At 39.8% G+C, this 25,813-nt stretch overlaps 1 protein-coding gene across 3 annotated transcripts in view; it reads right to left on the reverse strand.

The window, feature by feature from the left end:
- LOC138618644 (neuronal acetylcholine receptor subunit alpha-7-like) overlaps positions 1 to 25,813 on the reverse strand; it is a 34,412-nt gene that overhangs the window by 5,291 nt on the left and 3,308 nt on the right. For 2 of the 3 annotated variants that reach the window (XM_069694522.1, XM_069694521.1), the window contains exons 2-6: positions 15,890 to 16,029; positions 11,389 to 11,433; positions 10,448 to 10,557; positions 1,490 to 1,737; positions 367 to 561 (exon numbers count right to left, since the gene is read on the reverse strand). In XM_069694522.1, the coding sequence (XP_069550623.1) occupies positions 367 to 561; positions 1,490 to 1,737; positions 10,448 to 10,557; positions 11,389 to 11,433; positions 15,890 to 16,029 (738 nt within the window). Of the gene's footprint in view, positions 1 to 366; positions 562 to 1,489; positions 1,738 to 10,447; positions 10,558 to 11,388; positions 11,434 to 14,115; positions 14,249 to 15,889; positions 16,030 to 25,813 lie in introns of those variants that run through there. The other variant, XM_069694523.1, reaches the window with a different exon arrangement.

A 25,813-nucleotide genomic window follows, 5' to 3' on the forward strand; every position in this document is an offset into this window, starting at 1 on the left:
TAACCCAGCGCTTATGTTTTAAAGGTTAAGCACAGCAAAGTCATTTAAGCAGTTATCTCATCATGAAGCTCGACCGATGTTGGACTTTTGAGGCAGATGTCAGTTATTGGGAGTTCAAAAAAATAAAAAAATAATCCAATAATAGTAATATGTTGACCACACTAAACATAAATAAATGTTTTTCTTTTCTTTTTGTGACGAAGACTATACTGAGCAACAGTGTAGAGTGTAAATACACTTCTCTCATGGACAAACTATGTAACGTTAAGACTGTATCTAAAGCACATGAAACCGACTGGTTTTCTGTGCTATACATTTTCTACATCTGCAATAAACTTAATATGCGTGTTCAGAATCCCCTCTCACCCAGCGAGATCTTTTCTCCAGAGTCCGCAGGTAAAAGGAAGACCAGCAGGGCCAAGCCAGAGATCAGCACGCAGGGAATGAGCAGATTTAGTCCATAGTAGAGAGTCCTACGGCGCATGGTGACTGTAAACGTCACATCAGGGTAGGGCTCCTTACAGCAATCGTAGTACAGCTCATTACGCTTGGCGGGCACACCTGAGGGAGAAAATCAGACAGTGTTTTTGTGAACTGAAGAAGTGACTTGGTAGATTTAAATACCAGAATACCATCTGAGAAATTACTGTAATTAATAACTGTAAGGTTACTGTAACTATCCATATAGATGGATGAGTAGATTGAAGAAAAATTAGAAAAGATGAATATATCATGGACAATACCAGGAAAGCCCCACTCCAGAAAATCACTGAAATCACATATTTCCGAAACCCTGAAACGTTCCACTGGAGGGAATCTTGAGTTAGACCAGGCTCAGCACTTTGCCATGAATTTATTTTGTATTAAAATGTTCCGCAAGCCAAAATCAAGAAAAAAAGTGGCTAAATTATTTTGACAGTAGAACTTTCTCACCTTCAACTCCCACCCTAGGGATGTGGTGTGCCATACTCACATATGGCCTGGCGACATGCCTGCCAGTGTGTCAAACATTTCTGTTGCAATGCCATCTGGTCTTGTCTGACACCCATTTCCAGCTAACCATCACCCCGGGGGGCCCCAGCACTGGGATCCTCTTCTGCTCTGTCCCAGCTGGAAGCCCCCTGCCAGGGAGGTCATCCAAAAATTCGCCCCTTTCCCACTTCAGCGACATTCATCCAAATATTGTCCCACAGTGAAAACCATTTATATGACAGTGACTCATTTGATTTCATTTTGGATAGAGGAAGTTGGCAAAGCCTGGTCTCGATGTATTCAGCAGGGGAACACAAACATCAAGGAAGACTGAATCCAGCAGTAAAAGTTTCATGCAGTATGCAAGTGTGTTTTCATCTCAATTCAGGGTATAAATGGAGAAATCTCTGAAGACAGCTCTTTAAAGAGATTATGACTTAGAATACACTATTTAAGTATACAATCACAACTTCCATCTATCATGTAGGCTGTGTCTGTGGCGTAAAGCCTCTCTTACCCACGAGATCCCACTCTCCGTTGGGTATGTATGTGGATGTGTCCACATCGAGCATCTGGAGGTCCAGGAGCCAGCCGTTGTGCGTCCACGAGCCAAACTTCAAGTCACACTTCTGCACGTCGAAGGGGAACCAACGCACATCGATGTAGCAGGTGCTCTTCAAGATGCCCGGGGGGATGTACTGGCAGTAACCCGACGCGTTCACCAGGACGTTGGTGTGGAACGTGGCGTCAAACCGCTCATCCGCACTGGAAGACGGTAACAAACAGTAATGGGTACATGCATTTTTAAAATGTTTAAAAATCAGCTTGTATTTTTTTGTTGAGATGTTTTTTTTTTTTTTTTGCCATATAAATTTGAAATTGAATAAAGACTCATCATCAAATAACACGTAAACTGTGACGATAGAAATCACAAAAGAATAATTTTTGTAATGTTTGCTAAAATATAAACAGTCTCTACATGTGGTTAAAATAAATGAATGAATGAGAACAGTCTTTGTAGGGATGGCATTAGTTTTAAGATCATATCTGATTTACCCGTCAAATTATGTTTTTTTTTTTCTCCAAGTATGTCTTAAAACAATGTCGATGTACATACATCACATTGGTGAGAATAGATCTCGATTGTTGTAACTACTGCTGCTCTGTATAATGGCCTTAAAGCTTTGCCAAAGAAAATAGACACTGACGTTGACATGAAGCTTCAGTGGCCCTTTCAAAATTGTTCTTTCAGTTCTTTTAAAGTTATTTCCGTACTTTAAGACTGATTTTTAAAAATCACATACTTTTAAAAAAAAAGTTAAAATGCAGGTGAAATCCAGCTTGAAGTGATCACCATGTCAAATACGCAGTAACAGGAATCAGTGACATGAGAAAACACCACCGATGCATCGTTCAAGGTTCTGCATCTCACAGCCTGCTGTAATGATTTAAGGGCAGCTGTGAACGTTTTTATAAGTAATGTTTGAAACATTTAAAGTCTGAGATGGGTTTGCAGATGCACTTGCTAGACTCCCGGTACAGCACCAAAAATCAGTATATCAAATTAAACAAAGGTAAAGTGTATTTTCTACAAGTCAGTGTTCTTTAAACACTATGGGACAAATACTCGCAGTACAGAAAATGCCTGCACATAACCTAAAAACAGTTAGCCTGAGATAGCTCTGGTACTTGCGCTGAACTCTCATTAAGTATTAAAGACTAGCTCCTCTGGTGTTGGTGAGGCTGTGAAATTCTTAATAAAGTGCAAGAGCGAGGTCTGAACTCTTAGTGAATTTACAGAATATGCCCAAAGTTACAATACAAACTGATTTTTTTTTTACTGTAGCGATGAGCTGGAAGAAAGTACTGTATATTCTTCATTGCCACTTTTTATTATAGCATATGGGATCCGAGTCACCTCAGATCAGTAAATACTTTGACTCTTGAGCAAAATGCAGAAACTACAATTTGTCACTGTGCTTTGTTTATTTTTGGCTTGACCTCCTTTTCTCTCTCAATAAAATAAACTAATGTTATTTCATTGAATATCTTTATCGGGATTACATGCTTCCATTTACAGTTGCATAACAAGGCTCTCTTTTTCTATTTCGATCAACCAGACAGTGGGTTTTATATTTGTTCTTTACTCATTTGTTGAAAGTCTGCAAGGAGGCCAAATTATAAAAACCTCCACAGGACAGTCATCTGCAAAAACAATGCAACATTTAGAGAACAGGAGCATTTCTCAGATAGCCTCTAATTTCAGTTTTATGAGAGAAGCTTCAACTGTTAAACACAGTTTACCCGAAAACAAACAACACATTTTGTTCCAAAAAAGTAATATAAATAATGGACAAAACATTGTCAAAGGGTTAGCAAAAAAAACCTCTTTGGAATTGTGAATATCTATGAACTTAAAGATGGGGAGGCAACAAATTAGCAGCAGCCTTTAATCCATTCACCATATTATTGTTATAAATATGTTCATATTTAAATATTTAGTCTTCTCCAGCCTGCTGTGGGTAAAAAAAAAAAATTGTGAACATTGTGAATGAAAGAAACTAAACGATCAATATTGTGATGAGACTCAATATCATCTTAAATTTGGGATATCATAACATCATGACATAATGGGATGTCATTTTCTGAACTCACCAGACCGTTGTAGCTGACCATTATTTGCTTTTTACCTACTTAGTCATTACATCTACATTACTGATGATTAGTTATTAAAATTGCATCGTGTAAAATATTTTGTGAAAGCAGCAATAATCATTTCTAAAACATCGTTGCAATATCACCATTGAGCTATTTAATCAAATATATTGCAACAGTTCGAGTTTACGTCAGAAAAAAACTTAGTGAGGGACATCCAGAAAGGTAAACAATACTGGTAAAATGCATAGCATGAGCAAAATGTCAACCCCGCACAAACAGAGAAAAACAAGGGTGGGTTTGAGGACAAAAGGGGGAAGCATTACCCTCTTCTGAGGCCTGCAGTCATTTAGTAGAGTTTTTATTTGTTACATGAACATCCCCTGACATCCACACACACACACACACACACTATACACATATTATTACTTTTTATTACCACATTCATCACTTTAGGCCATGTTGTATAAAAGCCCTTCAGAAATCTTGACAGTTATTTTACTTCCCAAGCCCACACAAACTTAAAGTTCAAACCCACACACTGAACTCTAAATGCTCTGTGTGCAGGCACACACAATGCACCCATACACGCACACACAAATCAACACACACACACACACACACACACACACACACACACACACACACACACACACACACACACACACACACACACACACACACACACACACACACACACACACACACACACACACACACACACACACACACACACACACAATCCAGTGCCCGAGAACGAGATAACATCCGTGCGTCGGAAACATCCTGGAGCCTGATTCAGCCCAGACAAAAGAACAAGGTCTGCATCTCAACAGAATTTGGAGATGGACCCTTTTCATTTGTTCCTGCCTTTTCTCAGATTGACTGATTAACCTTTCTTTCTGCAGGGTTAAGTGTTGTAATTTATCTCTCCACTGTGTCTGTTGCTATCAGCTGAGGCTCCAGGTTACGGGGGAGGGATGTGTGGGTTGCCAAAGTGGAGACATCTGATGAATTATTCAAGCTTTGGCCTTACTTTATCGGAATGTGTGCGCTTTCCTGCAATCAGCGCTTACACACATCACAGCGGAGAATGTACTGAAGTGTGTTTGTGTATGTGTGTGTGTGTGTGTGTGTGTGTGTGTGTGTGTGTGTGTGTGTGTGTGTGTGTGTGTGTGTGTGTGTGTGTGTGTGTGTGTGTGTGTGTGTGTGTGTGTGTGCTGGAAAGAGCGCACTGTTCATTACAATGTGTAATGGCAAATTTCCATTTAAGAGTTTTACTAGACGTCTACATCTTCCTCTTTCGCCCTGCATCCATCAATAGTCACATTGGTTGATTGATTTAAAGAAAACATAACAGTTTATCACATTCGGCTCTTACACAATGTACATGCACAATATATTATTACTTACAGCTATCTAAACGAGATCCCTTACAGATAAACCACATTAATGTCACGTGTAAAAACCTCGTGATCACATGACAGCATACACATGTGATTGTGCAAACATATATTTTGCGCGTGGGAAACATGGTTTAGGAACATTTTCATGGTGTAATATGTGAAGCCCATGTAGACTCCCATGTGAAAACTTCCACATATGTCCCCCCCCCCCCCATGTTATCATATGTTGCAACATGCGGTAAACGTGTTAAAAATGTGATCACACGTGCCATGTGGAAAACACAGGGAATTTGTGTGTTTTTCTGTAAAGTATAAATTAGATCAAGCACCAAAAGACTCTTTTTCAAAAATGTGCCAGATGAGTTTTGCACGTCAGCCTTCTATTTATTGCGGTTTGCTTCAAGATAGAAATGCACCGTAAACAGCTGTTCTCTAATCAATACATGTTTTTTTTTTTGTATTTGTTATATATTTGTAAATTATATTAAGACAACATATTTTAGGATTCTGTTGCCAAAAACATTTTGTAATGTACACATTAAAATGACCAAAAAAGGTATGCAACTGGACAGGTGATATCCCTGGGAGAACAGGAAGTGGTTGTCCTGTACAACATATTCTTACACACACACACACACACACACACACACACACACACACACACACACACACACACACACACACACACACACACTGCAGAAAGAGCACTGTGGACAGAGTGGGGCGAAGGGGAAACAGAGACTGACCGACAGTGACAATGGTGGCAATGACAGCTTCCTGCACTCTGGGACATGACTCACCAGACTCACTCAACACCTGCTGCTGTGCACACACGCACACAAACACGCCAACGACAAAAAGAAGTCACAAAGTTTTGAGTCCGAGGCAGAGAAAGAACCACGCAGAGTGAAATAAACTATCACCATACCGTGAGAAACGTGTGAAAGACACTTATCTTTAAAGGAGAATATGTAATATCACAATATTATGCACCAAAAAAACAAGACTTAACCTTAACTTTTAATACTTTTGATTGTTGCCTGTCATCAGCTTACACAGGCTGAAAGAACAACAAATTGTACAACAAAATACTTTTGTTTCCGTTAGCTTTGGCATTTTTTCTATGCAAATACTTTTTCTTTCTAAATTTGTCAAGTCTGAAAGAAAAGAATAAAGGAGACATGATTCTTTTCTTTTTTTTCTCCAGTGGAAGAGGATAACACCCTGACGCTTTTAACCATGCACAGCTCAGAGATACAAAAGATCAGTGCCTCAGATTCCTGAAAGAAAGACCTATCCATCCATGCACGTTATTCCACGATTGTAGCATTCAACTGAACAGCCTTGGGGCGTCCTGACATTAGGCATTCTGTTTGACAGCCTTAAGGCTCTGCAGTCACATGAAGGAAACTGCAGACAAGACGTACAATATATTTCCAGTTTAGTGGGATATAGTTATTCCTGGATAACAGAGGTATATACACATATGAGGAATTCTGGATGGGTTTCTTACCTTAGATAAGAAATCCTTATATAACCATGTGGTATTTGGTTGCTAAACCAAAGGCCTTATCTTTCATGCCTAGGCAAAGAAAACGGGGCGGGAGTATCCAGTTAGTGTCCAAAGCATGTAGTTTTGGTGTGATACCAGGTTGCACTGATTCAGCTATTGTTATAGAAACATTTGGGTTTGATCCTACCCAACAATTCATAGAATTTTTTTTCCGTCACTACTTCTTCTTGGGTTCTTTACAAACCATGTTTCACACCAACATGCACTTTGAAAACATGCACATCAGTCCTGAAAGGAGTGAATATTTTATTTCCCATGAAAATTGTTTATTCAAGTGATCACAGAATCCACCCAATGTCCATCCAAAATGAAAATAAATGAAAACAAAATCCATGTCCATTTAATCAATTAATGCCCCTTTGTGTTCATGGCCCATCACAGTGGTCCGTCTGTGTTCTACATCTGCCTTCCCTACTAACAGAATTAGGATTCAGTCTGTGGTTTATCCGAGCTGGACGTCAACATAAAGTTTACAGTTAGGTCTCGTCAATGAAGCGAGGGCAACCTAGCGTGATGTCACCCGTTATTTTGTGACTTGCTGTTCTGAAGCCTTGAGTCTGGCATTTTGGCCGTCGCCATCTTGCTATTTTGGAGCCAGAAGTGACCATATTTGAACAAGCTGGTGAGGGGCGAGCAGTGGGTCTGACTCAATCTGATTAGGAACCCGAGGACACTGGACTCCACCCACCGATAGCGGAAACCTGACGGCACCACAGGCCTGTCAATCAAACCAACACGCCCCCAAACATACAGAATTTTGAGGCTTAATATCTAATTCAGGATGGAATTATTTTCAGATGGACCGCCAGAAAACTAATAAGAAAACTTGAATGATGTCATAATGACTTTGTTATATTTAATTTTTTTAAATTTTATCTTTATCTTTGTTTTAAATGAATTGACGTTGTATTTCATGAGAAGTTGGAGACAACCCTTTATGGCACTTTCGCGTTGGCCTCACTTGTCAGACGTCCACTTCTATATACAGTCTATGCGTGGGAGCTTCTGTCTCACTAAAAGCTAAATATATTTGTTCTTGTTTTGACTATATCACTTTGAATATCAAAATTCAACATTTTTCTAAATGAATATCTTGAGACTAAAAATAAAAGGTCTGAGCCATGTTGTTAGCCATTTGACGCAGTAATTATTGAACTGGAAAATGTTATTTCGCAATCAAAGCACAAAACTGTTGCAAAGATGGTGAATAACAACAAATTTTCCCCAGGCAATATGAACGGATATAGTCTGGATGGTAAATCCATGACTCTCAGTATAGATTATCCTTGCATGAAACATCATGTTGAGACAGGGTGGGTCAGCGTCAGCACAATGAGCTAAAAATATGAAGAGTAACATCAGAGAGACTTCACGCCGTGACGATATGAAATGAATGATTTATCACATATTATTTTTTGTTGAATACACACATTACTGACCTCACCACTCCAAAAGATTGTTAATTTTATATTCAAAAAATAGAAGTGAATAGATGGATTTATGCCGAGCTCTTGCCTGAGTAGCATGCTAATGAGTCTGAATACATCTGCTATTCAACACAGTAAGACTAGCGTGTTATTAGCTGCGCACTGATGAACCACTGTGTAATGGTGTGTGTTTGTGCCATTACTGCCTGTAATTGTATGACAGAGTACGTGTGAGCAGGTGGTGTAGCTTCAGTTTGCAGCCTGTGTGTATGTATGAAGGTATTTTTGTGTCTTTATTATGAAAGCAAATTTCTCACACTGCAATCAAAACTCAAGTTTGTATGTCAAAATATATAAACTGAGAATATCATTATTTGCATTGCAAACAAATTTGCTCTTACAGTTACAGTTTGTAAAGTGAAAGCCGAGCTGCCACGTTTTAAAGCATGTCTCGCCAACTACATCCAACTCAACTTGTAGGTTTTTGATTTGAAAGCAAAGGTTTTAATTCTGTGACCAAAACTAACAAAACTGTAAGAGAAAATTTGTTTGCAATGAAAATAATTATATTCTCAGTTAATATATTTCTACTTAAAAACTTTACTTGCAGTGCTTGCTGTGTCTAATTACCGCCTTTTTTTAAAAACAATTTTTTTTTTTATAGCTAAATGTTTTTAGAAACCTAAACAAAAGCATACTATATCATATACCAATACTACACTAATATTGTACTATAACACGACCTTCTCATTATGCCTTCTGTACAGCATGAAAATAAACATTACCGTGAACACAAACTGCAAAAAGAATTTGGGAAAGTAGATTAGTGAGAGCTTCAGTTGTTTTTTTAGGAGACCGGATTGTTGTTTTTCACAGATTTAAGCAAGTAGCAGTGTCATACACCGCGCAATAGAAGTCGGTCGAGAGCCAAGACAGGTAGACTGGAAGAGGAGGGTGACGGTAACATGCTGATACTTTGACAGCCAAAGACGGGTAGACGGGATGATTTATAAAGAGGAGCCGGTGAGGGATGGGAACGATAAAATATGGAGAGAAAGAGTTGATGGAATAGAGTGAAATTATAGCGAGACAGTGAGTTATGAAAGAGAGGTGGAGGGGAGACAAATAGAATGAGATGAAAAGAGAGATGGGAAGGTGGAGTGGGGGCGGAGGGAGAGAGGAGGAGTGGAGGCGGAGGGGAAAAGGCAGAGAGATGGGGAAAGAGAGGGGTCAGAGCACAGAGATTAGAGAGAGAGGGGGGGGGGGGTAATCCTTGCGGTTCCAGAAACTGAGCTTTTAAAATTTGGGTTAATACTCCCAAACCTTTCTTTGTCCTCATGTTCCCCGTGATGATGTGTGTGCTGGGGTATGTTGTTGTTAGTGCGTGTGCGCTAAGATGAAATACAGGCATGCATGAAGAGACACATCCGAGGCTCCTCCCTCCATCCACCTCCATCTTTCAACTTCCCTTTATGCGTTCCAATCGTCCCTTTTACAATATTCTGCACACGTTTCAACTGTGTCATTGTCTTTCTGAACATCCGTCGCTCACTCAAGCATGCAAACGCAATCCAATTAGTTGTTTTGGAGAAAAACAACTAGCCTACATCTCTAATTGACCCGAGGAAGCCTCGCACACAAGCGTGAAGAACGGCGGATGAGCAAACAGCACCAACCTGACCTAAATCACAAAATGCAATCAGCTCGCTCAACCTCATTCATAAAAGTAAAGACTTTGACTTCAGCTCTTAGTGTAGCTCTCCTTAATTTATATATATATATTTATATATATATATTAAAAAAAACAGTTATTTTTGTTTAATGTAAAGAATGGCTCCTAATTAGCTTTCATTTATTACATTAGTGACTTGATTATCCAGATGACAGTTTGAGTTGAGATTCTGTTCAGGCCAGATGATGAAGGGAGCTTAAAATGATTTCAAACAATTTAAATCATTAAAATATTTTGTGTCCCTTGGGCCATTCTCCTTCTAAAAAAAAAAAGTATTATTGTCCAATTTATAATTTTCATCAATGAGTAATGTCTAATAAGTGCATGCAGTGGAATTTTTCGGTATTTAAAAAGCCCCATTGCCTTCTGTTACCTCTGTCACCGTTTGTATTTGATTGGGTGTGTTTATCACATTGGCTTAAAGTAAGCCTGAAACTGCATTGGTTTCTGGAGATTAAATTTAAAATAATAATAATAATAATAATACTGCAATGTATAAAGGATTATACTAACATTTCATTCACTCTCGTCAAAAATAAATATTGCCAGAGAAGATGTCTCTGACAGGTGTGTTTATTTTGCAGCTGATGACCTTATTTTATCATTTCATAAGAAAATATAAAGGTCGTAACCTTTTCAACTTTGGTAATGCTGGTGATGAGTAGGAGAGGTGAGCACTGACCTGTTGTAAAGGAGGATGTCAGGCGTCCAGACCTGGTCTGAAGGAAACCGCAGGTTCTGAACACCGGGGTACTTTTCTGGATTCCAGCTCAGGTAGATGTCTGTCCAGTACTGAGACAGAGACATTTTAAGAGTTTGAGATGATGTGACATTTTTACAACTGTAATGACCCTCGTGCTCTGCAAAACCTATAACTTGCAATGACTAAGTGAACTAATCAAAGTTAACTTTTACAAGATGAAGGTACATTTCGTGGAAATAAAGGGTGAAATCTTGCCAAGAAGGACAAGTCAATGGAAAGGTAAATATATATTGCATTATTATTGTTTTCAAAATTATATAGAAACTCTCAAACGATCAAAAATGGAGAAAAGCCTGATTATGGAAAAATGTTTCGATCCATGAAAACATAGCACATGGCTTCAAAAATGTAGCAGCCTGCAATCATTTTCATGAAAACAAGCTCCATTAAAAGCAAAATAGTTGCAGTTTATTTCATGCAGAGCTAATGCTACCAATCAACAACATGGCTACTGAGGGCATTTTTGCCTATGTGGTACGTGCCCACTCATCCACATGGATGAGTGTGGTTGTTCCAGGATGACATGTTCCAGGACGACCTTAGAACAAACACTGATAACCATAAAATTGTGAGCTCTGAAAATAATTACAGATAGCTTGGACTCCTGGACTAACTGGATGTATAATAAACATTGAATTGACTAGAATAGGCTGAGAGCAAGTTTACGCAATTAATTAAAAAATGAACCGTCTCTCCGGATGTGCTCAGTTAAAATTCAATATCATCAACATTGCCCGAATGTTGTGGCTTTTGTAATTTGTGAAACATAGTCAGAGTCTTTAGTAGATAATTATGCCATAAAAATATAATTAGAGCGCATTAAATTGGTGACAATGTGCCCTTCTCAAAGTTTGTCTCACCAGCTGCAGCCAGGCGTTGGTCATCAGCACTTGGTTCTTCTCATCCTGAGGACAGAAACAGGGAATGAACTTTTCTTCTCCATTAGAGAAGACAACCAAACCAATTCATATTTAATAATGTGGAAAAGGCCTTCATCATCAGCAACTCAGTGCAGTTGTTTTTCATTTTGAAAGAAGAACAAAGCAGGCTTTGTGTAACTATAAAAGCTAGTTCTATGTAACCAAGTATAGCTCTGTTGGAGCTCTTCACAAGTGGGGACCATTTAGCAAATTGCAAAACCCTTTTAAAGGGTTTAAACAGTGGTGATGAACTGGAAAATTCCATGCTGGCTGTTAAAAAATAAAACAATGCAAACTGATGCACAATGACCATTCATCTACCTGTATCCATCTGTGTGTGTGTGTGTGTGTGTGTGTGTGTGTGTGTGTGTGTGTGTGTGTGTGTGTGTGTGTGTGTGTGTGTGTGTGTGTGTGTGTGTGTGTGTGTGTGTGTATCAACAATTCAGTGAAATGATGAAAATAGAATTGTGGGTCATATAAAATGTATAACATGAAAATATGGACCTTGCTCGTCTATTCAAGGTCACAACGGCAGACTGCCTGCAGCATTGTGAGCACAGTGAACACATATACAATACATAGACTGACAATAAACTTTACCTTCTCAAATCAAATTGAAATATAATATTTTATGGTCCATCATTATTGCCTCAAAAATGCTACGCTTGTAGTTTTGCACTGTATGTTACAGTAATAGTCATATATTTGGCCTATGTGACTGTTCGTTTCAGCATTTCCAGAACGATTTTATTTGATTGGTATCAATAGGTAGTGGAAAACCAGTTCTAAAAACTAAAAATACTGAGGTAAGCCTATAATGACTCAGAAGGTGCACAGAAGCTCCATTCAAACCTCAAGTGGACCCATATGAATATTAAGCCAAGCAAATCGAAATCTTCACTAATCAAGGGAAGGATGGTAGACCGGATGGTCAGTGTACACAGTAGACCTGTTCCCACTGTACTTGTACTTGAAGTGCTGGAATGATGCTGATCTCAGTGATGCAATCCTTGTCAAAGGGCAGAAAAAGGATACTATCAAGGTCCTCAACACCATCAACACACCTTGATGCCAGAATTGGTCCCTCAGTTGTTGCAGGCCAGTGATTGCATTTGAGTTCCCCCGTCACTCAAGTTGAAAAACTGGAGAGGACGGTCAGTTCCTTTATTAAAAAGTATCAAAGAGTGCCGTGATCTCTGAACCGAATCTGGCTGTATAACAAGGAGCTCTGAAACGACATCTTTGAGAAATGACTGACGAATGTGCAAGGTGCAAGACTTGAGAAGACTCTTTGGAAATATGATAAGGTTGTCCAGGCTACTACACTAACTAATGCAGCAGAAGGATGGAAATGATGTCCATGTGAAGCAGTTCAGCCAACAAAAGCTGCATTTCAAGTTTGCTGACATTGTTTTGAAGGTGCAGTACGGGCGAGACACTTGGCACACCTTCGTAGAGATACTTTTGGCAAAAAGCAAGTAACAGTTGGGGAGGAACGGTGATATATGCCAAAGCTTTGTCTCGGTAAAAACAAGGACAGTGGACGAGGTAGGAAAACGTTGACTAGAAGGAAAAGTCTGTCCAAAAGGACCTCCAAAAATCTGTACCACTGGTGAAAACCAGCTTTTCAAACACATTATGCAAGATGAGTTTCAGCCAGGAAAGACACACATGGAAGCACAACATAACCCTGAAATTACATCAACGTAGGAGGAGAGGGTGAAAGACAGCACTTTAACTATCATGACGGACGACCAAAAATAGGAGTAGTTAGTACTCTTGAACTGGGTCGGCTGCAACAAAAAGAAATGGGAACCTCAAATGAATTAATGCAGTCATATCTGTAAGCGGTCAAATAAACAAACGTTTGTGTTTATCTCTGCTGCATGCAAAGTATTTTCTTTGCAGCCCTTTATCTTTTGTTTTCTGCAATCACAGTGAATGACATGCAAACACTTCCGTGCCTGTGTATTCTTGTGAGTCTTTGTATGGACAGAATTTACTTTGAGACACCGAGTAGCTGACTGTACATGAAGCCACCGGTAGGTCAACACTGTTTACTTTAAGTCTAATGAATAAATTAGTTGACTGTTATTGCAGTGTACTCGTACACCTCTGGATCTCAGCACACCAAATACTGCTACATAATTCAAACCAATCTCACATACTGAGGCGAGGCATTCTCAGTTTTGCTGAAAGAGGCTTTATGTGGACTGAAAGGTGTGCTTTTACCTGAAACTCAGTCCTTACGGTAAGGTTGACTTAGCATCCTTGCTGTGCTCCACGAACAGTTACATGTATTCACTTTAGAAATGTACTCTATTTAGCCTACGTATCTAAACTGCTGGCCTGACTGAATCGGCAAATAAGCTTTAGTGTCTTGCTCAAATAGTAAAAATGTTTATTCTACTCCCCCAACATATTTTCTCAACCATTTAAGGGATGTGCAAATATCCTCTACCCTGTCCTGTTTGTACAGAATAATGACTAGGTGTGGGCATTTCAAGCAAAAATACTATTCGTTAATTGCTCTGACTTGATCGACTATTAAGGCTATGAACTAATTTATGCCACTGCAAATTATTGATCAGTGGATGGACCGTTGATCGTTGCTTCACTTCAATGATTATGAATAGCTGTGGAAGACTGCCGATCTGCTTGCTTTACCTGCAGAGTTTGCGCGGCACCTCGTCTCCATTTATGTTTTGAAGGAGTTCCACGCAGAACTTGTTGACAGCTGTAGTCGTTTTTGCATGTTTCTCCTGTTTGCTGCAAAACTCCAGCACCTGATTGCAACGTGTTGTTCTTCTCCTCACATTGTTTAATGGCGGCTGACAGACAAGGTTTTGGCTGCATTACTGCCACCTTCTGACGAGAGTAACACATTACAACCAGGCGCTGGTAAACGGGGGAAATACGGAAGGACGATAATCGTGTCCACTAATGAGTTTTATATATGACTATGCAAGTATTTGAAAATCATGACCTAACCCGAATAATGACCACATAAGTTTGCAGTTTGTAAGTAGAAGTTACTTGTTCTGTTAGAAGCTTTAGAGAATCTGAAGAAAAAAAAAAAAAACCTGCATCGTTTGCCCATTCTTAGACGAAAGACACAACAACAACTACCAGGAACACAGACAAACCATTTAGAAATTGCCCCTCTGTGAAAAGCATGAAGCCCCTGCAGTAAAAACACACACATGCACACAAACAGTCGTATCTGTCTGTTCTGACAAATGTAAGCAGACGTCTGGCTGGTGTAAAACTCAAGTGCATTTAACGCACTAACACTGTGGACGAGCTGACTGACAGTTGTAATATATGATCTTTGGTGTTTAATGTGTCTAGGCTTCATTTGAAGGCCCCCTGCGACTTTTTTTTTTTTTTTACACTTTACAAAGCCATGAAAGATAGTAGACCTGGATTGATTTCTAGGTCACGAACTGGAGGACAGGGGAAGGGATTGTGGCTTACATAAATTGGGACATGTCGGTTGTCTAAACACACAAATATTATCAGGACAGCCGCTTAGGGTGAGAGTTTGACATCTCTTATCTGCAGTCTAGACAAAATGGGCAAATGTGGACAGAGGACATAAATAAGGTCTGTTAGCAACTGCTCCTGAGGAGCAAAACACATAACCCCAAACTGCCTCAGTGGGGCTGTAAGAAGACGTGCATGCAAAACATCTGGATTAATGCAGAGACAATGAAACATGAAACAGAGGGGAAGGAATTGAGACCGGCAAGGTGTCAGTTAAACCCAATAACAGAAAAAGAGAATTTATGAAGATCTCTGTCCAGTGTGCGCATGTGTGATAATGCAAGTGTGCCAGTCCAACCGGGCCCTTATGTAACTGAAGTGAGTGAAACAGCGGAAGTGCATTACTTCCGCCATCATTTAACACTGTTTCAAGAGCACAAACCCACTGCTGGATGTATCACTGATACCGTGGATACCGACGTTTAAATGCACTGACAATAAAGTTTATCATTAAACTGTAAAATATCCTGCTTCCATGGCATATCTTTGTCATTAAGTAATTAATGACCACGTTACGATTGATATATCGTTAACAGAGCTTTTTGTCCTCCTAGTGCTCACAGCTTCAGTTTATTATAATCACTATGATTATAGTCTGGAAACGCAGCTCATATTAACCTTCACTCAGCCGCTCTGTAGGGTGGACCTATCAGCGAACAGTGTCGGTGGGTTATTACAATAACATTGAAGTTGAGTGTGTTTTTCTAAATGTAGTTGCAGCACTGGTACAGTCCCGGCGCATACCGATTGGTTAAAGCTGCTCTAATCATTTCAAAACAAACCCAAGGTTTACCCAAGCAGGAAGCAACAACTAAAAATGATTCCCTCTGGAGCTACACAGACCCATATATACACACAATGAATTTGGGTCTGGCATAAATGACTGTTTTCTCACCACGTCTATGATCTGCAGCAGTGTGAGGCCCAGCTCCACCAGGATGGCAGCTGAGTCATTCACCACAGGTCTCTCTAATCGATTGTAGTTAGCGAGCAGCTCCTTGTACAGCCTCCTCTGGTGCTCTCCCTGCAAGGACCCTGGAGGGAAGAGGCAAAAGGAAATGTGGTTTGTGTGGTGATTATATAGAATACAAAGCACTATCCTGTGCGCAGGTTTTTTGCATATGTAAGCCATAAATCTAGTGCTGGAATATTGATGCTCCAGAGACAAAAAGTTTTACAACACCATCAGTGTTTTGGCTTAGACTACCCCTTTTCCCTGGAACAAAATATTGTGCACTGAGGCTGAATTCTAATCCAGGAAGTAGCTTAATGGTCGTCCTAACCTTTTATCCTTCCTTTGCTGGCACCAGCCTGTAGAAGAATATAAGTTACCTGGTAGAGTTTCAAACACACAGTCACATAGTGTCCCTGTCACTGAAGTTTTGGATTCCTCTATTTATCCTGTAACTTTACCTGTTCTATGAACCGTGTATAAGAGGAAGGAACGTATGTTCTGAGCCAAAGGTTTTGATGAATAAATAAACATGTGCTGACATCTGCATACACATCTGCTGACTGTAACACACACACACACACACACACACACACACACACACACACACACACACACACACACACACACACACACACACACACACACACACACACACACACACACACACACACACACACACACACACACACACACACAGAGAGAGAGAGACTGGCAGGACTGTGAGTTGGTGTAGTCTTAAGGTCTGGGGTGATTAGGATGATGTGTTTGTTGGCCCAACTCTCACCACCATTATTGATCCTCTCTTCCTCACTTCCCATACACATTTAGCACTACCCATTTGTCCTACAATAAAGAGACAGACACACACAACCACCCTCTCTCTCTCTCTCTCTCTCTCTCTCTCACACTCGGACCACATTGTTAATGACCTTGAAGCCGCTGATCTGTCCGTAGTGAATTTTTGTTTGCAATGTGAAAACAGTTTTTCGATGGTTCAGACTTTCAGACCAATTGCAGGTAGTTGAGGCAGCCTCACCCATTAAACCAGAGAAAAGGAAGTGGGGAAGAAGTAGAAATGAGCCGTGGCAGGACACAGAAAGAGAAGACAAAGTATTTAATTGCAATTTGGTCCGATGAAATCTAGTCAATTTGATAAAAATGCATAAAAATGCAAAAACGTACTACTTATTTTCTAAAGATGGAAAATAAGTGCCGGTAGTAATGCAATAATAATACAATTATAATGGCAACAAAATGTATCTATTAATTCGGGTTTTTTTTACCATTCAAATGAAAAAAGGATGTCGGCCAAATAGACCGCACGCCAATGTCGGATGTACATCCGCCTACAAACCAATCAGTGTCAAGTACATGGAGACGTAGTTCACAAAGGTTGTAGAGAAATCATTCAAAGTTCTTTCGTGCACTCACATAATTGTAATGTTACAACATAACTAACTGGATGAAATATAACAAACATGTGAACCCTCAGACCTTGGTCCGGACTTTCAGGTGAGAAAGCGCCTGAGAACGAGAAACAAGAAAACGAGTTAAATGATCTTTTAATCTTTCAGTAATTACATGTTATCTGACTGATAAAATAACATTGTATTGCACGTTAAAACAGAGTATCAGAGACAGACATGCAGTGGCAACGACAAATGGGGAGAAAGGATTACAGACACAGCGCTGTGAAGCTGTGAACACGAGAGGGGTACGCCTTTGGCCTGGCACGGTGCTGATTGGCCCATTAAGGCTTTAATGATGACAGTTATGGCAGCACTGAGCCCGAGGTCAGAAACAGACGAGCTACAAGAAGCTGCTCAGCAAAATCCATTTCACTGCTCCTGAGGAGCCCCACGGACTCTGACTAATACATCAGACTTTGTTCTTTCCATCGGCGCATCCACCCAACTTCCACTACTCTCTGTCGAGGACGGATTGATGGATCCGTGACTTTCCACAGACACATTCGAACGCGGATGCAGATATATTTTTGCAATATATTGTTTCTGTGTCTTTCTGTCTGTAAACATGTTTGAATAGGCTACAAGGCAAGTGTTCTGAAAGCTGTTTTTCCCGTGGCTTCAGGAAGGACAAACAATCTCAGTAAATCAATAGACTGAACAACAAGTTTACTAATCTGTCCATGTAGACGCGCACAAATTTGCATAGACACACGCACACAAATTCAAATATAGCCTCATCCACAGCTGCTTCCCTGCCGGCCTCCCGCCTGTTTCTTCCTGGGTTTTATTAAAGTGAAATGTGAACTGAGGGCCAGACAAACACAACTAAACTAATAAAATCAGTGAAGAAGAATTGAAAGCTCAGTCTCTGTTGCAGCATGTCTCATAAAACCGTGTTCAGAAGGAATTAAATAATCAAATCAAATAAACCCCTGTGCCAACTTTAATTCACAAACAAACAGCGTGCAGCATACGCTGTCGGGGAAGGAAAAGATTGATTTTTTTTAATCATCTCACTAATGAAGCTGATATGAGAAGCTGGCATGACTACATCATTTTCCAAACACAGCAAGAGGTGTCATAAAAAAAAAACATAGCAGAGGGAATGAGAGGGGGGTAGGTACAGGAAAGGCAGCGGGGGAGCTAGAAGATTTGCCCTTTTTTACACCGATTCAAGAGAGAAACTTTTCACGAGTTTTGCTGACACTGTGGATTGTCTTAGTGGGAAGGGTTTTTGAGTTGATTGAAATCTGCAACCTCACCACTAGATGCCACTAAATCTCACACTGCTCCTTTAAAGATGATGGAAAACAGTCTTGATAGGTGTTCCTGAGGGAAGGGATGAAAGCAACATCAAATGTCAACAACGCTCTAAAACGACTACCAGTTTTGTAAATGCAAGATCGTGAATCATCTGCTCTCAGAACTTGAGGGTACTTTCCCCAGGGACCATCAAGGAATGACTTGAGACCTTCAAAAAAAAAGAAAAAAGAAGAAGATGCACAAGGGCCTTTTTAGACACTGAACTTGATCACTAACTTTATTCTCAATGTCGCTTTACAAGAGGTTGACCTTTTTTGGTTTTACAGACATTCAAACCCAGAACTTTTTTTCACCGTTTACCTTACACCCGAGAAGGAGATGAATGTGCATAACAATACTACATGTGTGTGTGTGCATCATAAACTCAGACATGCTAATATTAAACAGTAAATTTAGATCAATACTCCATCATTCTAACGCCAGGTGGATCATGACAGGATATGTCAGGGGTCACCACAGTGTCCAGACCAGGTCTATGAGAAGGTCAGCGAGGGGTTGGATCTATCCAGATGATTGATTCTCACCAAAACAGTACAACACAGAACATGTCTGTTATTTAAACATATCTCAATATGTTAAGGTCAAGCCATTTAAAGCTATTATCATTAGAGGCAGAGAAGGTCAGGACGCAATCATCTTAGTCTGTGGAACCAAACTCTGAATCAAAATATGTCTAGCCAAGCAGTGTCATTGGAAAATGGAGAGAAATGACTTATCCCCATCTCCTTCAGAAAGGTCACAAATGCATCTTCTACATACAGCCCCACAGGCCACACACTGTTGTGGAGCTGCTCAGTCTATAACCAGCAAATAAATGGACAAATATGTATTACTGTGGATGAAGCACAGTCATTTTCACTCATTCTGTCCAAGTAAAAGGTTATTTCATTGGTCATGTGACTGAAAACACAGATTTGAAGCAAATAGTCAGGATTTAAACAAGTTTATCAGAGACACATGAAAAAAACTGACTATTCATAGCAAACAGTTTGGCTGAAAAAGGTTGTGCTCTTTGAGAGAGCTCTCAAAGATTGCAAGCAGTCGCACATATTTAAAAAAAAAAAGAAAAAAAAAGGATTTCCTCCCTTGTTAAATACAAAAATGCATATTCAATCTTAATGAAATTAAAATACTACGGACATGGCACCAAAAGAGGATGGTGGGATGGCAGAGGAAGCTGTGTTATGAATTTATTAGCAGAGTAATAGTGAGAGGAGCCAGGTTTTAATGGCCAAGCTGTTCATCTGCATGATTATGATTGGTCAGCTGATAGCCACAGAACGGATGAATGCCAGTGGACCTTGAGTTCCTTTTTTTGCTTGTAGAGCAAACTGGCCAAATATTCAGCTTGACTTTTCAAGCAATTACCTAAATCTACTTCAATACTTTTTTTTAGCATTAACTTACAAGAACAATTCTTTCACATGTTTAGGCGTCTGACACATTGTTGGGGGGAAACAGATATGTTTATTCAGACACAAGCAATACAGGGAGGTAAGTGTGATCTGAAGCAGTTTTAAATGGCATGTGCAAATATAAAAAGGGAAAATCAGAAGTACATTATCCATGTCCTTCCTCCCCGATTCCCTTTCAAGCTTTCCATCTCTCATCTAAATTTTTTACACCTTCGTTATTGCTGCCGCTCTGCTGTAAATTCTTCATCCTTCTCTATTTTGACTGCACCTCTTTCCTCTTTCAGTGCCTTTATCCCTTTACAAACCTTTTCAAATCTTGTGATATATTCTGGTTCTCCCTCTCAGTCTCTCAGCCTATCTCCTACTAGTCTGTTTCTGCTTTCAACACTTCTTATTTACAATGAATGAGTGTATTCCAGAGCCGATTGAAAAGAGACATACAAAAAGCCTAAAAAACATTGGCGCGATCCGTACAGGCACCAGTGAGTTAGCATCATCTGTAAAGAGGTTTTAAGCCACTTGGGGGTCGAGGGTAAATAAAACAGGTGCAAGTTGACAAGTGTAAACTGACCTCTTCTAACTGTGAAGTGAAAAATATATTTGTTTGGTGTGTCATCTAAGCACATTATAATACTCTCTTTCTCTCAAACACTCACACATTAACATTTAGTGAGAAGTTCAGCAACGCGACTCCGTCCCGTTTGAATATTTTTTTACTGGGTCAAAAGCGTTCAGATGAGGCTCCCAAACACTCTTCAGACAAGCTATGCACACACAGAAAGCCTGCGGGACTCATTCTCCCTCTCTCTTTCTCACACACACAAACACCCAAACATACACCCAAACAAACACAAAAAAAAATGCTATTTTAGGCAGAGCACTAAATGACCACCACTTACATAAGGGTGTTTTAGTGTCCCTGATGTGTCCAGCTAAACCCATCCAGGCTGAGCTGGTTTCTGACACACACAGAGACAGGATGGAAATAAATGATCATGGCTTTGTTCCTCTGTCTCTTTCTGCCAAGGTAATCTGCCATACTTATGTAGATTAGGCAATCTATTATAAAATAAAACAGGGTTTTAGTACTTTTATGCTTTGGGGGAATCCAGGAATGACGTCGCCACTTTTCTATAATAGATACCGCTCTAAAAAACATAGCGGACTCATTGGAAATTACTACTGGAATAATGAGTTGATGAAAAGTTTGCAATTTTTGTGATTATGTGGTGACATTCAACATAATGCTTGGTGTACATGTATTGAAACCATTATTGAAAAGCAGGCCACTTATACATATATACCAACAGTGTGCAGAATGTGAAGGCCAATATGGAGAAGTTTATACAGACAGTTCACATTCATCAGGTTTGTGTTAATGCAATGCTCAAAAGCCAAATACAAAAGACATTATTTAAAGCAACCAATGTCAATGTGTGGCTTCAGCAGTTTAAGACAAATCAAAAGGGGGTATTTTCCAATGACTTTTAAGAGAGGAATTTCTTCTTTGTATTCATTCACTGCTGCTTAGATTGGAAAAAAATGTCCAGGAAAAATACTTATTGTTTAATGAGACATGAGGTTTCTTGAAGATATTTGACTCGATTGACAGGTGCTGCAGCGTATCACAGCTAATGCAGTTGTTTCAAAACATCCGTTCGGAAATCAATGAGTGACCTAAAGATTGCTATGTCCATGCCTGTGTCTTAAATCATATACTTGTGCCCGTACAGTTACTATATTGAGCGCATAGGTGCATTCGCACTGTCATGTATGGAAACATGCACTGCACTATGAATACGCAGATGGTGTACTCGCACCGGTCAACACATTGAGGATGAAACTTTTCCCCCTTAACAGTCACCATCATGGCTACGTAGTGGAAAGGGAGGAGCCACCAACTTATTTTGTAACTGCGGTGGTCAAGAAAGCTGCAGCTCTTGCAGGAACACCGAACAGTACAAAAACAAGTTGAGCACGTCAACGCAAAAGTGTCCATTTAAGTACCAGTATGCTGTTATTGTGTCAGTGAAACAGGCGTCACAAAAACACAGATATAATAACCAAACAAAACTGGCAGATATGTTTGCGTCATGAGGTGCAGAATAAGCGACTTGAGACAACACTAACCTGTCCAAATTCCCGCTTTACACAAGTTAGTATACTAACATGTAAGTATACTAACTGAAGTGCATTGATTGAGACACAGAACATGTTTTTCTACAGATAAGTGTAACTGGCTCCACCAACTGTTGTTCAACACCAGTGATCTGACTGTGACACGGAGAGGGTTAACATGAGGCCTCCAGTGTAGCTAGGGCCCCTGAGGTTCCAAATGACGTAACATGAATCCTGATGAATAAACAGTAAGAACGCTACAGAGCTGTGGTGATAAAAGGGTCATCAGGATAAGAAGTGAAAGGATATAATTTTTTTTTTTAAAAAGACATCCACTTGTGTGGACATAGATTTACATGCTGCCGGCAATTTCTTTCTTATGAGGCTTCTCCCTTAAACAAAATACCAAACACACAAACATAAAATCTCATTACAATTAAATAAATCCCTCATTACTTACGGTGATCTTATTTCATACAACATGCTAGCTGAATCTCAGAAATTGACACAAGACGCCAAATCTATCATCCGGACTGGAACATAAAAGGGCTCTGGTCCCAGAATGATCCGAGAGAGAGAGAGGAACCACAGTTATGAACGTGGTGAGGTGTGTGTGTGCGGGGGTGGGGGGGGGGGTGCACAAAGGAACCGTTGACAGATCGCCACTCCCTGAGGGCCGGGAGAGTCGACACCACAACAAATGTTACATACCAACAGCCTTTCTGATGCAAGTATATCTCGCGTGAGTTTGTACGTGAGAAACAGAGAGAGAGCAAAAATAAATAGCGTGCATACACACAATCAAATGGTGACGTGAAGGAGGAAATACAACTGATTCCATAATCCTACAATGAATAGACTTCATTGTATACAAGAATTGAAGCGTTCAAAAATGCAGTTGGTTTACAATTGTGATTCTCAAAAAATAAATGTTGCCAATTTGAATTAAAAAGACAATGAGCAAAACATGGCGTGGGGGACATGAGAACCATAGAAGGGCATTATAGAGAGTGGAGACCTCTGCCGAGGCCATCAGTCCACTCTCTATGATGTGCAAACCTGTAACTGCAACTTTTTAGCAATGTCTGGATATATTTCCAAAACTATCGTATCTATTGTACCAGGCGTAGAAAACACTAAACATCTAACACAGTGAGCAGGAGAAACAAACAGAAGCAGAGGCCTTTGCTTCCTGCTAAGATATCAGACCTGACATAGCAAATTAATTATAAATTAGCAAAAAATATTCCAACAGGTGCTTGAGTTGAGCAAGGCATATGCTGCAATTCAAAATTAGCTGCTGTGCAGACAGATTTAGTGTGTTTAGGGGTTTTACAATACACAGTGTTAGTGTTGGTGAGCTAACACACAAATCTGTAAGATAAATCTGTGAACAGCAACACATAAAGTGTGTTGGCAACAGAAAGTGAAACAATACACTTACTGTGACATCCAACATGATACACAGGATCTGGAATTAATATAACCTCCCTGGCACAAAGCAAAACTGAAATCTCAAATTGAGTTCATTTTGTCTTCATTTCATTTGGATATTTCACATCATTAAAAATATCAGCAAGTAAAACTTTGAAACACTGAGGTACATCACAAGCTGATATTGCTGAATATTTACTTGGCAGAATGCCACATTTGGCCATTTGTCTTGCACACATCAGGCATGAGACTAAAGAGAACTGCTGTGGCAGTGGATCCAGTAGAGTGGACAACCTCAAGTTTGTGTGCCAAAGGGAACCTGCCAAATGTGCTTTCTGACACTTCCTCAAGATTGCGAATGGACGCCCGCCTTAACAGATGCCATCAATCTCTCTTTTAGATTATAGCCAACCTTGAAAACCTCAATGTGAAGAATAAATGGGACCCAGACACTGTAATGTCTAACAAGGCTGCGACAAACAACTGAAGTGTCACCTATGTCTGTGTGCATACATTGGTGTGTTTGTAAAAAGGATTGTATTCATGCCGCTAAGAAACAAGTGTCCTCGAAATGATGGAGGCTCCCCTGTTATTGCGAATTAATTTAAATGTGCACTCACATGTGTGCATAGCCAATGCAAACTTCTTCTAACACTAACCAGCTGTGCATAGATGTAAATTAAGGTCAAGTCCCCATCGGTGATGGTCCAGCACCTCATTATTTCGCTACCAATTATTTGGTCAGGGGAACGAGTCAGTCAGAGGGAGGTCAGCAGGGAAACATCCAGATGTTCAGCAGCTTTAGACCTACATCGTAACACAGGTGGCTAGCCTACCTGACCTGTTTTCAAATACAGATGGAGAGACAGAGAAATTAGGGGAGTTGAACTGGAGGAGCAAAACAAAGAGGGAGACTGAACATTTGAGCAGGAAAGACTAAGAGAGACAGAGGTGACAATGAAGGCGAGAAGACCCTGGCATCCAGATCTTTTAAAAGCCTTGAATACCGTACATGTCGTATTTATTTTCATATCTATTTCAATGCCAAACTGAAACTGCAGGCAGATGTTTTTCTATTTGTCAAGGTGGAGCTGGCAAGTGATTCAAATGCTGTGATTTTTTTTATGAAATCATTGAATTTAGAGTGTCCGTTTTTAGGTCGTTTATTCCATTTCTTCCACTTCCACTTCCAACGGTGTGCTCCGAAGTATTCTGCGCCTTTTATCATATAATGCTCGTTCGTAGTCTCACAGCTTTTATTTCGGCTTCATTTCAAGTGGGGGTTGCTGTGGGTATGTCATATAATATGTCATAAATTATATTTGCTGCGAAATGTAAGATGACTGTGCATGTTTTCTTACATACATGATTATGGGTTTTGAAAAATAAGTTGCAAAAACTAATGAACATCCAAATGTTTGTGTATGAAAGGAAGAAAAATCATGGAAGAAAACTTTTACATATAAAGCTACACAGAACAGCAGCTGAGCACTGGCTCATAATAAAGCCAGGTTCACACAAAAAATATTGATAAACCATTGAGGTATTCACTCCCAAAGCAGGCAATGATCTTATAGCAGGCAGAAACAAACACTTTACAACTGTCGATGAAAGCCAAAATTACAAAATATATTGATGATAATAGCATCGACCACTGACAAAGTTAGTATTCAAAGAGCATCAAACTAATAGTTTATAAAAAAAATTTTTTTTAAAAAGGCTAGTGTGCATTTAGGGCCGGTTTACTAGGAAGTATGAAATGTGCTATAAAAAAATAAACTTTCCTCGTCAAGCACATATTTTCGCCCTCCATGTTGCACGTTAACCTGCGAGCATCTTCCTCTCAGCTCGCTTGAATAAGCGTTGTCGTTGTGTGTGCTGCCGGGGCGGCTGTCACATGTTAACTTTGATGCGCTCCGTGCTTATTTTTCTGATGGCTTCATAAAATAAATTTAAAAAAACAGAAATTGGCTATTGTTATTTTCTTGAGGTGTTGCGCCGTTCACCATTACGTCACTTCAGACGCTTAACATGACTCTCTGACCTTCAATGTCATTTCCAGCCAGACTTAAAGTTTGTAAACTAAGATCAACTGTCGACCACAT

This window comes from Brachyistius frenatus, unplaced genomic scaffold (assembly GCF_029030835.1).
Source record: "Brachyistius frenatus isolate BFR_SWC_R1_liver_20210118 unplaced genomic scaffold, ASM2903083v1 Contig_17, whole genome shotgun sequence".
Classification (NCBI taxonomy): Eukaryota; Metazoa; Chordata; class Actinopteri; family Embiotocidae; genus Brachyistius; species Brachyistius frenatus.